Raw genomic sequence first — 16,372 nt, forward strand, 5'->3', positions numbered from 1 at the left:
CTTCACAATATATCGTTGGAAAGATATTTGAAAGGGCTACAACTTTCATGTTTTGCATTTTTGCGAATTCCCAGTGCCGCGCCGCACAGTGCGCTGCAGCGTGCGCTGCATCTGTGGAATCTGCTAATAGCCTGACAGAAACAGCTCTCTGAACTTTCCCACTGCCGCGCCGCACAGTGCGTCGCCCCATGCGGCGCGCCTGTGCAAATTTTACAGAGCCAGAGTCCTATTTCGCGCAGGAAAAGGTGTTTTTCGTCTGGGCCTGGCCCTACTTGGTATAAATACATGTAAAAATGCTATTTTGAGGGACGAGGGACATACTTTTGACATAATTTAGACCTAAGGAGGCTAAGGAGATCGGGGATTCGACCTAAGGAGGCAAGAACACACTAGGAGCGAGGCGGAGAATTCTTCTACGAGTTTTTCACTTCCTTCTTCCTATTTTCATTATTGGTTATGAATTCTAGTATTGTAGTTATGCATACTATTATGAATAGCTAATTTGTTATCTAGGGTTTTGATGGAACCTATTGGAGGATGATTTTCCTGTTATGTTAATATAGATTTGTTTTCTCTATTTATTCAACTACGTTATTATTGTGGTTGGTTGAAGAGCTCTCAATCGTCTGTGCCTCTTTAGTGTGTATTACTCGGGAGAGAGTGCATATTTAGGTAGTTGTTGAATAACATCACTCCTAACGTATATGAGGGATCAATACGGAGGGTTTAGAGGTGGGATTAGGGATAACGAAACCTTGGGTGCGATCCGAGTGAGCTGTACTTAGCGAGCTAGCGCAATTCGGGAGAATATGTCTAATAAATTATTGTAATTACTCGGGACAGAGTTACGACAGCCAGAGTTCTCATGATCAGTAGAGAAGACTTAGGCAAATTTATAGAAAACTTAGCGGGAAGGATTCCGACAATAGGGGAAATCATAACTCTAGACCTCCTTAATCTTGTCTCCAACCCGTAGTGTCTTTAGTGTTAATCTACTAATTTAATTTGTTAGTTAATTAGATACAAGAATCTTAATATTTATAGCATAGGAATTGTTCGAGCTTGTCTTCTTAGTAATATTGAACAACTGTAGCTAAGCCTTAGTTCTCTGTGGGATTCGACTCCAGACTTGTAAACCGAATTATATTTGCAATGACCGCTTAGTCCTTTTTATAAGGCATAGTTGGGTGTGATCAACGATATCTCTTGCGGGATACCTTTTTCTGCTTGCTTGACGTAGTATTTTCCTAGTAGTAGACAAGCTTTCAAACACTTGTTAAAATAACGGCTAATGGTTTCTTCTTAATGTTAAAAATGATTTTGTACAACTCTATTCCTTTAATTGTGAGCTAATATAAATATAAATATGGCCAATTGTTCCTCAACTCTGACCGTTCTTGAATTAGTTGATGGACCTCTTGTTTTCATCTCATCTGCAAGTTGTAAGAAACATGCAACATTCATATGTAGTTGGTCATAGCATCCACGGGAATTTTCTTCAATCAAATCTTTAATAAACTCTGCTTCAGTAAAATTGATCGGTGTACTCTTTCTTTTGGTCAAACACCTAAATATTTTCCAATAATGCTAACTAAAAGCACACATTTTGCAAGAAACATCATGAATTGATCTTCATTTTCCATCCTATATGATAAATAATTTTTTTTACAATTATACTGGTGTAAGAGAAAATATCATGCTTTCAAAAACAAATAAGATAAACTTATTTGGTCTATGGAGCTCGTTGTAGAAACGATAATGAAAGGAACAAAATAGGAAGAAGCTATATAGAGCATTGTTGGTCGATTGATGGATTAAAATCCATGATTTTCACATAATATATAAAGCATAAGAAGAAGTAGAAGGTACTCATGTCTGGAGCTAATAGTTAACATAATCCAAAGAAACATAAGCTAATAGCTTATAACTTGATCCGAACAATAATAACACAACATTAACGGCAACAATCATATAATCCAAGTTTGTGCATGACCCATTTCTTTCTAAGCGAAGGAGCCATAACAACAAAGAATTCAGCATTTCTCTCATTTGTAAGGAGATCAATAACTCATATATTCTATGCATCGTTCAATTCTAGTTCCATTATCAAAGTTAATTTCTTCACAGAAGTATTTTTGGTTCATGTTGTAGCCGTATTTGCTCTTCAGCTATGGTTGTCCATACATCAACAGATTTAGCCAAACTACTTCCAATAGAGTTCCTAATTCTTTTTGGATGAGATGCCAAAGTTTGTTCCTCAGCTAAACTTCCTTTTTCCTGCTCTTTTATCTTGACCGGTTAATTGAGTTGTTTCTGTACTCGTAAAGCTTATGTTTTGATCAAAACATACATGGTCAATAGACTGTACATCTTCATAAGCTAATTTAACATCCATTCCTACTATCAGTGACAATGTCTCCAAATATCAAAGCCAAGGTATTATAGTCTGTCAACTTCTTCGTCCTATATTAGCATCTTTTGGGTGAGCCTATAACATAACCAATGAATAATATAAAAATGCTCTGCGTTTCTATCTTTTTTGTTTCCCAGTTGAGTAATATAATATTGAAAGAAAAAAAATATTGGAAAGATTGCCTTGTAATTACGTCATGTAATACATCCAATTCTTTATCCTCTGAGAATTGGAGAGTGTAATTACTCCCTCCCAATTACACCTAATTCCTCACCAATTACTTGGTCGAACAAATATGCCAAAATGTGTAATTACACACAATTACACCCAATTCCAATTCTCATGTGGCTTTTCAAATAGGTTCTTAAACGTGACATTTATTATGTTGCTATAAAAATATCTGAGGCCAAATACATACACAACCCCTTTAAATAGGCACCAAATTTCATTTAAACACGTCAATTAACTCTTGTACCTATTAGACACTCTAACAACCATTGTATTGTACCTATGGAACACCTGAGTCTCAATCTCTTTTAAAAACACTAATAACATATAACTACATACATCTTATTTCGATAGTTGTTGCATGTCGTTTCATAATATATCATATTATACTGTATTATTTCAATGAATACAATATTTGGATAAATTATCTCGTTTACCACCGTTTCATGTTGTCATGTACCGGTAATATGAAGAATAAGTTATTTTAGGCTAAAAATGGAATCTATCATGAAGAATCCGTGATGATAAATTTGTAATATTATAAAAAAAAGCGGGTACAAGTTATAATTATTATAAAAAAAGGTAGGATAAATGATAAAAAAGTTGATTATTTAATAATAAGGAAGGGCAAGATGAGAGAAAGAACAAGGTAATGCCGTGATCATATCAAATCTGTCATCACATAAAGTTGCACTTTTGGTCGTTATATAACGATGAATTTAATGATACGACACAATAAAAAAAAGTAACAAAGAAAATAAATATTGTATTTAAAGTTATACGACACAATACAATAGGTAACAACCATCCAAACAACAACTTATTTGGATTGTATTGTATTGTTACTTTAAATACAATATTTGTTTTGATTGATACTTACATTTTTATTATCGTATAATTAAATTCATTGTTAAATAAAGACGTAAAGTGTTACTTTATGTATCGACAGATTTAGTGTGATTGCGTCGTTACCTTGTTTTTCTCTCATATCGTCCTTCCTTATTTTTAAATAATCATATTTTATTTTTTATCTTACTTTTTACATAATAATTTTACCTCGTACCTTACTTTTTTTGTTTATTTGTAATATTGTAAGTTTATTTTTATATTATTGTTACATAACATGATGAAATAAGGGCTAACAATATATATCCAAATATTATATATATCAAAATAATATTAATACAAAAAAATACATTACGAAACAAAACATAACAAACATCCAAACAAGCTGTACGCACTATGACCAAAAAACAAAAGCACTATGACCTTCTTCTACCTGTGATACAAAGAAAGAGATTGGGAATATACTAGGAGATGAGAACAGTGTTTCAATCGCTTTCCATTCTTGGGTCTCCTGTTGTGGAGTATTGCCAAGAAATTAGTTGTCAAGAAATCACTTTTCAAAAAATCATTTCTTTGCGTCTCTCTCTCTCTCTTTATTCCCTCTGTTCCTTCCGAATTTGAAGCCTTTTTACAAAAATCTCACATGCTTCTTCACTCAACTTGCTCTCTTTCCATCTTCATATCCTTCTTTATCTCTGCCCTTTGTTTTTACTAACCCTTTCCCCTCCACTTAAACTCTTAATTAATTTCAGTTCTATTTTGGGGCAATTCAATTTTTCACTATTTCCCCAAATTGAAATTCTTCTACCCCCTTTATCCGGCTCGCATCGCAACTGGGTATGTTCTACTTTTAGCTAATTCTTTTGTTATTTTTAAAGATTCAATTTTTAACTGTATTTATTAAATTCTGTTTTTGGGTGTATTCATGCTTTGCTGGTTGGTTCGCTTTGATTTTCTGTTCATTTTTTGCTTATTTTTTTACTGAGATTCCAATTGTTATTAGCGGGCTTTAGCATTTAGTGTTCTACATTGTTTATAATTGGCGTGAATTTTCTATTCTGCTATCACTATCTTAGGGTGATAGTTTGATTGAATTTCTTGATTTCTTACAACAATAGCTATGACTCAATCTCAAACTAGTTGGGGTCAACTATATGAATCTTCAATAACCGTTCCGCGCCATTCGGAATGAATAGGGCCTAAATTGAGGGGAATTGTTATTAAGGAGTTATATAGCCGATCCCAGACTGTATTAAGAATCAAGAGAAACTAATGTTACTAGTGTCTCTGAGAAATCAAAGTAGACCCGGATTAGTTCTTGAATACTTCCTCCGTCTCATTTATGTGGCTCATTTTTCGTTTTTTGTTTGTCCAAAAAAGAACAACACCTTTCTTTATTTAGAAACAATTAACTTTAAACTTACCATTTTACCCTTACTGAGATATTTATAGCTACACAAATGTCTATGGTTTGCTGTAGACCACAAATTTCGTAAGTTTCTTTCTTTGTTAAAATTCGTGCTCAGTCAAACACCGCCACATAAATTGAATGGAGGGAGTGATTGGTTTACTTCTTTTTTCTGATAAGTATTTCTTGGTTTACATTCTGTTTGTTTAAACATTGATTTAGGGGCAATGTCACAAGGCTACGCCATTGAGTTGTACTTTGACCCTGCGCTGGAAAACCAGGTGCTAAAGGCATGGAATGTATTGGCTCGGCGCCAGATTAGCACTCAACTTATTGAGATTGAGTCTAGGCCTCACATTACTCTGTTCTCTAGTTCGCTTGTTGATCCTCTAAAACTTGAGAACATTTTAAAGAATTTTGCTGCCAAGCAAGAACCTCTGCCGTTGTCCTTTGGTTCAATTGGAAGCCTCCCAAGTGACAGTGATACTCTGTTTCTTGCTCCAACTCCAACTTTGTCTCTCCTTCAGTTCCATTTGCAGTTGTTTGATGCAATGAAAAAGGAGGGAATTGAAATGGGGGAAGAGTCTCGTCCTGACACATGGATTCCTTATTGTGCGGTAGCTGAAGAAGTGCCTACAACTCGTATGGGCGAGGCATTCACTGTTCTGAGGGATCTGAAATTGCCTGTTGCTGGGTATGCAACGGATATTGCACTTGTCGAGTATCCTCCACTTTGTGAAGTGTTCTCATTCGTGCTTGGTAATGCAATTGAACTGTGAAGCTTTAGACATGCAATTCTGATGATTTAGCTTAGGCTTTATCTTTTGGATTCCTCTATATTGCTGTTATAGAAACTAATCAACATGGTTGAAGTGCTGTTATAGTTTCAAAAATCATCCTTTCTTTTCTCTGGATATTAGAGTCATAGCTGATTTTTTGTTCTCGCTTGTAGTTGCAATTGAGAGTTTTCCTAATGTGAGTTCCAGCGCTGACATGCTCATACAATATTAATTCTGTGTATGTTGCTGTATCCGTTGTACTATAGGAACGTTATTCACTTGTGCCTTTTACCTTGAAAGTCTTGAATATATGTTTTAGGTATTGAATATTGTGGTCTCCTTTTTTCTTTCTCAAAACTTTCTTGTGCGTTTTAAATTCAACAAGATTGAGTCAGGTGTGAGGAAAACAAACTCAGAAGTAACTTAATTGGTGTTTAAATAAGTGGAGCAAATAAAAATTAGCCAAGATAGAGCTGACTTAACTCCTAAAGTGCTTAGGACAGTGTGACATAATAATAGTGCTTCACAGATTCTGGGCTGATGGAGTGTCTTTCTTGGTGATATAGTAGTTAATTTTCAGATGTCCTCTTAAAAACACTGACAAACACCCAATTCCATTATATGTAGCATAAGTTAGCTTCTTTCGCATTGAACCAGATGTAAGGAACTAAGGGTAGGTGCTGTTAAGAAGAAGGTAATGCAGATTTGTATCCTTTGCTTGCTAGGAGTCTTTTAGTATATCAGAGATTTATTTGTCGTAAACAGTATAGAGAACTTCTTGTACTTTTTTGTTTTTTTTACTTTAATCCTATATAATAGACTGAGATGAGTTCAAATTCAGTGACTTGAATAGTGAGGATTTGTATAGTCAACCCTGACTTGGGGTTGAGGTGTAGTAGTTGGTGTTGTTATAATGAGTATACACTTCTAAGGTAAGAGACAATTGGATTGGCACACAAGTTTGGTTTTGGTTTTGTTAATGGAGAATAATACCTTATGGAGTTGATTTTTGAAAACATTAAATATGAAGGTGTGTGTGTGTGTGTGTGTATATATGCATGTGTATGTGCATGCATATATTGTATCTATGTATTATATATGAGGCTATCTAATTAATTTCTATCACATTTTTGGCGCTTTAGCTTGTGCAATTGATAAAGGCAACTAGTCTTGCTTAAACATTAGGTGGTTGTTGCTGATTTTGCAATTGCTACTGTTATGTCATCATGACAAATCTGAGGGGGCATATGATGTGATGGTAATTCTTGATTTTGAGCTGCCATATTGTCTTTTGAAAGATATGGATTGCTGTTTGCAACTTTATGCTGCACGTTGATATTGGCGTAGACTAGATACATGTCTGAGTTCATGTTTTTAGCCTTTTGCATATTTTGTTTTAGAAACTGATTCTTGAGGTCAGGCTTCCATCTATTTTGCTGCTTGAAAGCGTTTATGATGACATATAATATGATAAGGGGCTTACAGTTTCAAATGAAAAAGGAGTTTCATTTCTAACTCTTAAACTTGAGAGTTTTGTGGAATTAGCATACCAGACTTGCTCGAAACTCACTGCAAAATACGAGCGTAGGTTTTGATTCAAATTTCATTCTTCTAAACCAAATAAGCACTTACATTCCGCCTTCTTTTAATACTATATATTTTGACGATTCAGTAGCGTGTACTGTTTTCTTGAAAACCTCTCTTACCTCAGCTTGCGTACTGTAATAAGGGGATAAAATCCCAAGGTTATGTTCTGGCAAGCAGGTTATGAACTTAAATTTGTCTCCGAGGCCCAGCTGGCGCATGGTCTGAAAATGGGTGAATAATGGGTCGTCTTGTTTCCTTGTCCACTTAAATATTAGACTGTTTTCCGTTGTAAAATTCGAGCTTGTGACGTGTGTCTAATCCACACATAAACAATTAATCCATAATATCATCCACCGTTGGCATCATTGGAAATAAATCACCCAACTCTTATTCAAAGCCCATCTACACACTCCAGCTGCTTCCTTTTGAGCTAGTCAAGCAGGCGTTGACGCTCCGCCTTCTCTATAGAAGCAGTCAACTGAGTACTGAACGAATTAGCTCCTTGGTAATGGCTTTGATAGATTTCTCGAAACAAATGAAAAGGAAAGGAAAGATGAAACATAAATCATGGATCAACTAAGCCCTCTCGGGGACTTTCTTAAAGAGGACGTGTCATTGAACCAAAGCTCTGTGAAGCGCAGGGTTCAATGCAATGGCTGAAGCAGCAAAATACTCTTGCTGGTTTCACTCAGCAGTCTCTGAATGGTAATGTTTCCCATTTCAATTCTTGTTAAAACATGGAGTGCTTTAATATTATAGTCATGTGGACCGCTTTATATGTATTTGATATGAGCAAGGAAATTTTTCATGTCTTTTTATGTTTGGTTAGTGAATGAAAAATATTTTAGAATAAAATATTTATTAAAGATTAATAATAGTATTAGCAAATTGAAAAGTGTTTTGATAAAATTTTTGAGAACCAAGAAGTAATAATATGTCTAGGTGTTAGTTCAAAGTAAATAACAGGAAGTTGAAAGTAAAGATTGTTGTAAGAAAAATGACTACTGTCCATAAATTAAGGAAGTCATTAATTTTCCTTTTGATGGAGTTTCTGTTAACCGAACACAAAATAATGACTTCCTCATACCAAGTTTCCAAATAATTATAACGCTAGATATTGATAAAATTGATCAAAGATGATAATATGATGTTCAATGATCAGGTGGAGGAAGAAGACGAAACAACATCAATGGCACAACCCAGTGGCCAAGCTGCTCCAACAATGTAATTCCTGTATTTAACATCATGCACCACTGTGATCTCTTGTTTGGGATGCAGGCCTGCCAATTTTAGTTAAAAGAATGGAACTTAAGAATTTTAACATCAACAATATTAACTGTTACTTCATAATTAATTAATGATCATAATTAAGAATTAACTTACCAAATCCATTAACTAGTAAAGTGTACTCATATACCAAATCCAGACAAATATATGGCATATCTCTCTCGTGAATGTTAGGAAATACTGATTTGATGTCTTTCACTGAGGTCTTGCAAGCAAGCTTTGCTGCATTTAGGTATTGTATTGGTTTAGCTCTTCCAGAGGGCTTTTTGGCGTCAATTATGCCAACCTGCAAATGTAGAATTAAACTAAGTAAATAAATGTGTACTCACTACAGCAACTTAAACTTTTAGGGAAGATTTGATTTTGTCATCTATTATAAATATTATTTTAGTTATATGATCACTTTCATAAGAGATCGTAAAGTATAACACAAGAAATTTATAAATAAAATACAAAAAACTTTATAGGATAATTTATTTTATTCAAATTGTAAGTGGGCATGAAAGATTATTCTCTTAATTTTTGTTTTAGATGAGACGGTCATATATTAAACGGTTCAAGTCACACTAAAGAAAAAAGTGGACACCCGTGACCCTTTAGGGTTAGGGACTTGTTTGTTGAAAACAAATTTAGCTAACAATGAAAACGAGCCACTAGATTCTAAAGCAAATAAATAAATCCAACGAAGTTGAATTGGTTTTTAAAAAAACAAAAAGAAAAACATGTTTATTCCATAAGTGAAAGTTTCTTACCATAGCTGCATAATCATAGAAGAAAGAAGAAGCATAGAGATTCTTGTATCCATCTCCACCTCCACCATTCCAAACCCCACCAAAAGTACACTTCTTGTGGTTGCAGGGTGCGTTAATCTTTAGTGCCTTTTTAGCTAATGATCTACATTTCTTCAAGCTTGAACCATTTCTTGGTGATGATGCTTTATATGCCACCCCATTGTATGTGTAGTAACCTTAAACAAATCATAGTTATGTTTAAAAGAAAAATTAACTTAAATAGCTGCTCACCTACGGTTAAACTAAACATATCTGGCAGAAGTATAATATATGTATATAATATCTATAATTGTGTATAATAGTGTATGATCTATGTATACCGGCTATGTAAATAACATAATGAACACGAAAAGGAGGAAAATGAATTTTCCTCAATTATAGGCGAAAATTATTTGTGACTATCTCAACCATTAACTTCATATTGCTGCTCCAACCAATAGTCAAAAAGTATCATGAAAACACTAGTATTTAATTTGCTAATATCAATAAACATGATCCAACCATGAACTCCAAGCCCATAAATAAGTCTAATATATATTGGGGTTAATTTGTAACTTATGATACAAGTGAGGTTATAGACCACTAATCTTACCATTATAACCTCCCAAAATGCATGGACTACTTGATGAATTTCCAGAAACTTTGAAAATCTCTGTTCTAGCTGCTAATTGACCATAGTTCAAATAGCTACAAACAAATCATATTAGGTAAAACAATAAAAAATTATTAGTTTAAAAAAAATAAGAATCAAGTTACTAAAGTTACCTGTGAACATAGAGGTGATAATTAGCCCCCAAAAGAGATTTATTTAGAACATAAGGCTCTTCATTTGCTACTTTGGGAGCCTTTGAAGCCCTTTCTTTTGAGATGGCATATGTCATTTGCACTGATCCACCTCCTAGATCAATTGTAGCTATTGTTCTTTCATACTTTTTACCCAAATTTCCTAATAAGTAATTTAAGGCAACCTGTATCCGATAATAAAAAAGTTATGTAATAATATAGTAAAATCGAAGACCTATATTATTCCAATTGAATAATATATTTTATTTTTCAAATCTTTTTTCGTTACACTCACTACTAGAAATTCGGCCAAACCGACCGACTTCGGTCGGTCAAAAACCAACCGAAGTCGGTCGGTATTTTAAAAGATTTTATTTTTTAATTTTTTTACGAAATCGACCAACTTCGGTCGAGTTTTTTTTGGCGCAAAAATGCGGGAAACTATTTTGGCGTCCCGCGAAAATAAATTAAAATTAATTCAAAAAACTGACCTAAATCGGTCGGTTATTTCAGTCGGTCAATCTAAAAAACCGACCGAAATTTTATATTTTTAATAAAATCGAATTGTCGCGTGAAAATGCAATTAAAGAGTACAAATAAAATAAAAGATTGTCTTAAACCAAAATCTACCAATGGTCTAGTGGTATAATAGTATCTTGCCACAGTACAAATCCCGGTTCGATTATCAGACGGTGCATTTTTTAATGGCAGAATAGCCTGGGAGACACTTGTACTTGTTCCGGTTTGTCATCCCGGTCCCTACACTCCATAAAGTTTCATCTAGACACTTCAACTTAATCAAAACAAGACTTTTAAACTCTTCGGAATCGCGTGAAGCTCACTTGCTTGACGTGGATGACAAATCAGCATCCACATCAGATTCTATGCCAAAATAATATTATTTAACAAAATTTTAATTTCTTAAACAAAAAATAAAATAAAATAAGCAAAAAATTAAAATTAAAGAAAACCCCTCCTCCCTTCTTCAAACCCACCCACTCAACCTTCTTAAAATAATAACCCACCTGCCATGGCTTCTCCACCATGAGTACCACTATTCCTTTACTCCTTTTTTTAAAGAAAAGTTAGTTATCCATGAAAATACATGAGTAGAGAATTAGGTCTTTTGAATTTTGACTTATTCCTCTACCCCAATTTGAAAGGGCTGTGAAAAAATTTGAAAGCTAAAACCATCGGAAAAAAATGGAGGAAGGAACTGAAGAAGAAGAGGGGCGGGGGGGGAGAGCGAAGGGGAAGGGATTGAAGAAGAGGGGGGGGTGGGGTGGCAGAACGAAAGGGAGAAAGGGATGAAGAAGAAGAGGAGGGGAGGGGGGGGGGGGCAGAACGAAAGGGGGAAAGGGATGAAGAAGAAAAAGAAGAGGAGGGGGGGGGGCAGAACGAGGGGGAAGGTGGTGAAGAAGAAGAAGACGGGGGGTAGGGGGGGGGGGCAGAACGAAGGGGCCCGGTAGGGGCTGAAGAAGAAGAATAGTATTTTTTATTTATTTATTTTATTTTTTTAATAAAGAAAAATCATCAGCTCACGCACCTAATGTGCGTGTAAATCACTTATTTTGTCCACCTCAGCCATATCAATGCCACATAAGCCCGGTCAACGGTCAGAAGGGTTTAAAAGTCTTGTTTTGATTAAGTTGAAGTGTCTAGATGAAACTTTATGGAGTGTAGGGACCGGGATGACAAACCGGAACAAGTACAAGTGTCTCCCAGGCTATTCTGCCTTTTTTAATTGCATAATTAAAATACCGATCTACTTCGGTTGGTTTTTTCGGCGGATTTTTTCTTTTTTGGTGCTTGTGAAATTTTATTGACAGATCGAAATCGGTCGGGAATTGCGACCGACTTCGGTCGCTATTTGTTACCGACCAACCTAATTTCGACGAATTAAAGTCGATCGAAAATCAGTCGGTTTTTCTAGTTTTTCTATCGATTTCGGTCAGTATTTCTGGACGATTTTATGTAGTTTTCTAGTAGTGACTAGGGGAGAGCCATTAGGCGAGAAAAAAGAAGGTAGTTAGTGCACTAACTCAAACCTTGTTCTTGGACGAAATGGAAGAATAAAGGAGAGATGAACGGTGAAAATTGAACTCATAACTATTGTGTGTAAGACTCCCACCGATAACAATTGGTCGTGAGAGCGGGTTAACCATGTGATAGATATGACTTACCCAAAAATAAGAACCTTCTTGAGTACCATCAAGAACTGAAACCCATTCTGCCTTGTAATTAAGACTAGTTTCATTCTTGAATAAATCCCTCACCTTAACCAGACAAAAATAGATTTTGAATTAGTATAACGGAAGATAATTTTTCTGAAGATTTATTCTAAAATTTATAAAAAATGAGAAGAAAAAGAAAAAGGTAAGAAGCTCATATATACCGCTTGTAATATTTTTGCAGCAGCATCTCCTTTTATTAACCTCAAACCAGCAGTTGCCTGTATTTATGTTTAGACATTAGTATTTCATAAATTTTGGAGAAAAAATAAAGAGAGAAGAAATTTGAGAATTCTATATAAATAATGAAACAAAAAGCCTCTGTTTGTGAAGGAAGTATAAAAAAATAGAGCGTATTACTCACTCCAAGTTTAAGGGGTGTTTCAGGCTGCAAATCTTTAGGAACAACACCTTCAGCTTTGTCCAAAAGAGGTTTTAAAGAAAGTGCTGCAGCATTTGGATCATCTGCATATGAACTTAGACCTGGTCTTATCTGCATGTACAACATAATAATTTTAATAATCACAATTTTCTTTTTTATTTTCTAATGTATTTTTTATATTTATATAATTTTTAATTTGTCATTCTCAAGTATCAATACAGCCACTCTCAGTAACATCGTATTTGTAACTATCGAGGAAGCCTTCAACCCTCAACTCAACATATAATTAAAAAGAAGGTTAAGCAAATACTGTCCTTTACTTCTGAAAAAAATGTTTCATCTATTCCCTGCGGTCCATAATAAGTGACTTTTTGGCCTTTTTATTTTTGTCCAAAATAAGTGTCCTTTTAATAATAAAAAGAATAAATTTTATTTTTTTAATATTTGCCCTTATTTACATATCCCAATGTGTCAAGTTAATAATATATTAAGGATAATTTAGTGAATACATTTTTTTTTCGCTATGAGTTTGTATTTTCTTAAGAGATGTACCAAAGGCTAAAAAATCACTTATTATGGATCGGAGAGAGTACTATTCTACTTCCTTTATTGTTTTTAAGATCATATAATATCCTTTACTTAAAAAAAAAAGAAGGAATTACTTTCATTTATCAAATCATTTCCTTTGAGGACTACTTTTACTTGTATAAAAGGCTCTTATTTTCCCTTAATGGAGGATACATCTACGTGGAAAGTTTGTTTGTATAAGTAACTCTAGGTTTAAGAAGTAAGATCAACATCATGATCAAAATATTCGTTTTTGCAACGTGGGACAAATTATACTTTATGAAATTGTCCCTAGCATAACAAACTTTGGTTTCTCTATATATATATATATATAAAAAAAACCTTACAATTTCATCATATCTGTATTTTTATATAAGAGTCTACCACGTGTGAGTAGATTTTGTTCAGGTAGAAAGAGGAGCAAAATTAGATAATAATAGAAATTTTCCCCCTATGTTCCCTACTGCTCATCTAAGCAAGCTTTATCCCAATTTATGTGTAATTTTTTATTTCCCTATATTCAAATTATGTGAACTTTGACTAACTTTTTAAAATATATTTTTTCATTATATTAACATGAAAAAACTTGTTTCTTATAGTACTGTTCGTATAGTTTTTGAATATTTAAATTTTATTCAAAAGAAATTACTAACTTTTTTTTTTGGCACTAACAGCTCAAACAAACGGAGTTCACAAAGCTCACATAAAAAGTTTGCATAATTTTTTTTGTTGGTTTCCCACCCGGTGTCTGGTACTCGCATTGGAGCCTGACCATATCCGGATTCGCGCAGCGTAGGGCCCCATTCGGGGGGAAACGCTCCCTATCAAGGATATCTTTATACCCAGGCTTCGAACTCGAACTCGAAGCCTCTGATTAAGGGAAGAGTAGTCTTATCCACTGTACCACGTCCTTTGGTGGTAAAGTTTGCATAATTTGCTTTAACATCACATATAGAATAACTACAAGTAATTGTTCATAATAAGTGAAAGGAAACGTACGTACCGCGAGAAAGTATTCAATGTCATTACCAATTGGAAGTAGATCCAAGTTATGGTCAAAGCGAAAGACATGGACTCTACTGCCTGTGCTACCAGCATCAAATATCACAGCATAGTGTTCTGATTCATGGCTAAGAAGTAGCCTTCTAACTTGAGATGAAGCACAACACTGAGGCAATACTAAAAGTTTCAACAAGAAGAAGAAGTAGAAGATTATGAAGTGAAGAGGAAAACTGGTTTGCCTCTTCATTTTTTCCTTTTAGCTTAGAGCTGTTTGACATAGCATAAACTAGTAGTTGTGTTGTTTATATAACAAAATGAATAAATGTGTCTCTAATAGCGGACCAATTTTTTACTAAGTAATTTATTTCTGAAGTACTTTCAACACTTTTTTCGTGTTGGCCTGAGAAAGGGGTAGGTGAAGGACGAGATCATAATGCTTCTTCTTTATTGAAATACATTAGTACAATTGGAATCTTTTTTATTGCTTTAACCATCTGTATCCAATGCGTACGTCCTGACATTGAGTTTGATTTTCTTTCAATTTTAAAAGTGAAGAATATCTTATACGCACATGTGGAACAGGAGAATTGTACTGCACATGAGCACTTCGTTGGATTCAAAGACAAAATTAGTAATACTATTAGTAAAGAATTTCAGTATGATTACCCCGGATCCACCTAAAGAAAAATAATAGAAGCTATTACAAGACATAAATACTTGGCCTTATAACATTGGCCATTACACTGAAATGAAAAGAGCTCTACACTATTAAGTTGGCCGTCAACAATCTTAGTAATGACAAAGAGTTTGTGAACATGTTAGCCAAGTGTCACGACCTAATTCCCACATAGGCTGTGATGGGAGGAAATGATCAAAATGATCCTTAATTTATGGAGGCTGCTCTATCTTGGTCCTTACTGTATTACCCTTAACAGATGTGGTCCTTAATGTATATCAAAAGATAACATATTTGGTCTTTTGCCCTAAACTTAACATATTTCTCAAAAAGGGCTGTTAAATTTAACCTAGGGGCCCATGTGTAGCTCACATGCAGTTAAAAACTACCTGCTACCGGTTAAAATCTATAGCATACAAACGCTTTCCTTTTTCCATCTTAAAACTGAGATTTGGAGAGGAACAAAGAGCTTCTGTGCACAAGAGCTCATTGAATGAAGAGCTTGCGTCTGTTTCTTTCGTCTCTGCCATAAAAAAATGTCTACAAAGAAAGCTATTTGTTGACAATATTAAGAAACGGAGCAAATTGTCGACAACAAGTAGGAGCTTCTCTCTTCTCTGTTCTTTTTTAAATTCCAAATTCTTAAAGTTGCTCTTATGCGAAGGTAAAAGCGAGTCCTAATAGAAGAAATTTTTGAAGCCTTTCGATATCATTGTTGAGGAAACTGATACTAGCGGACGATACAGAAGCTCTAATCGAAGTCATATTTAATAGGGTTGACTCTAACTTTTTGTTTCATTAATCTCTTTCTTGTTTATTCTTTTTCATTTAACTCGAAAGTCAAAACACAAAATTTAAGTCTTTTACGCCAAATCGATTTCTGTTAAAAGAAAATTCTGAAGCATCGTGCAACAGGATTAGTCGAAGAAAAAAAGATATGAAGCTTTAACTATCAATATAGTTTACTGCAATTGGATTAGTAATTGGTGCATATATTAAATTTAAACTGATGGAATAGTAGCTGGTTCATATCTTATTGTTTGTGGACATAGTTTTACAAATTACATTAGAAAAGCAAAATATAAAAACTAAATTCAAGTTGTAAGATTTTGGCTTCAAGTCAGCTACTACCAACACCAAAACCAGCAAAAATATCTTCACTTCAAGTCAGCTACTACTCCATCAACAAAAAGATCAGCAACATATCGATCAAATATGCATAGAACCCATTAGCTTAGATATGACAACAAAAGTAACTTATTAGCCTAAGTGTAATCAAACCGGAAAAAAAAAGTACCATGTTAAAAATTCACGTCGGATGAAGTAACATTATCATCTTGGACAGTTTCTGCTCTTCTAACCTGTAAAAGAAAGAATCTTAAATTTTTTAAA

At 34.3% G+C, this 16,372-nt stretch overlaps 2 protein-coding genes across 2 annotated transcripts; one reads left to right on the plus strand and one right to left on the minus strand.

Moving 5' to 3' along the window:
* Positions 3,868-5,965, plus strand: LOC109213038. Its single transcript, XM_019376790.1, has 2 exons — positions 3,868-4,324; positions 5,118-5,965. Exon 2 carries the CDS (start codon positions 5,123-5,125, stop codon positions 5,672-5,674), a length of 552 nt encoding a protein of 183 aa, XP_019232335.1. The 5' UTR covers positions 3,868-4,324; positions 5,118-5,122; the 3' UTR covers positions 5,675-5,965.
* Positions 8,232-14,593, minus strand: LOC109213050 (apyrase-like). The gene is made up of 9 exons (XM_019376799.1): positions 14,306-14,593; positions 12,718-12,846; positions 12,518-12,574; positions 12,306-12,398; positions 10,105-10,307; positions 9,932-10,026; positions 9,301-9,515; positions 8,645-8,834; positions 8,232-8,541 (listed from the first exon to the last, which is right to left on the minus strand). The coding sequence occupies exons 1-9, from the start codon at positions 14,549-14,551 to the stop codon at positions 8,420-8,422; spliced, it is 1,350 nt and encodes a 449-aa protein (XP_019232344.1). The 5' UTR covers positions 14,552-14,593; the 3' UTR covers positions 8,232-8,419.

This window comes from Nicotiana attenuata, chromosome 2 (assembly GCF_001879085.1).
Source record: "Nicotiana attenuata strain UT chromosome 2, NIATTr2, whole genome shotgun sequence".
NCBI lineage: Eukaryota > Viridiplantae > Streptophyta > Magnoliopsida > Solanales > Solanaceae > Nicotiana > Nicotiana attenuata.

What these genes read in the sequence shown, in the direction of transcription:
- LOC109213038 (XM_019376790.1), top strand. Translation starts at nt 5,123, where the DNA reads ATGTCACAAGGCTACGCCATTGAGTTGTACTTTGACCCTGCGCTGGAA.
- LOC109213050 (XM_019376799.1), bottom strand. Translation starts at nt 14,551, where the DNA reads ATGAAGAGGCAAACCAGTTTTCCTCTTCACTTCATAATCTTCTACTTC. An exon ending in TATCACCTCTATGTTCACAG is followed by an intron (nt 10,027 to 10,104) that starts GTAACTTTAGTA and finishes ATTTGTTTGTAG; the next exon opens with CTATTTGAACTATGGTCAAT. An exon ending in CATTTTGGGAGGTTATAATG is followed by an intron (nt 9,516 to 9,931) that starts GTAAGATTAGTG and finishes GATTTGTTTAAG; the next exon opens with GTTACTACACATACAATGGG.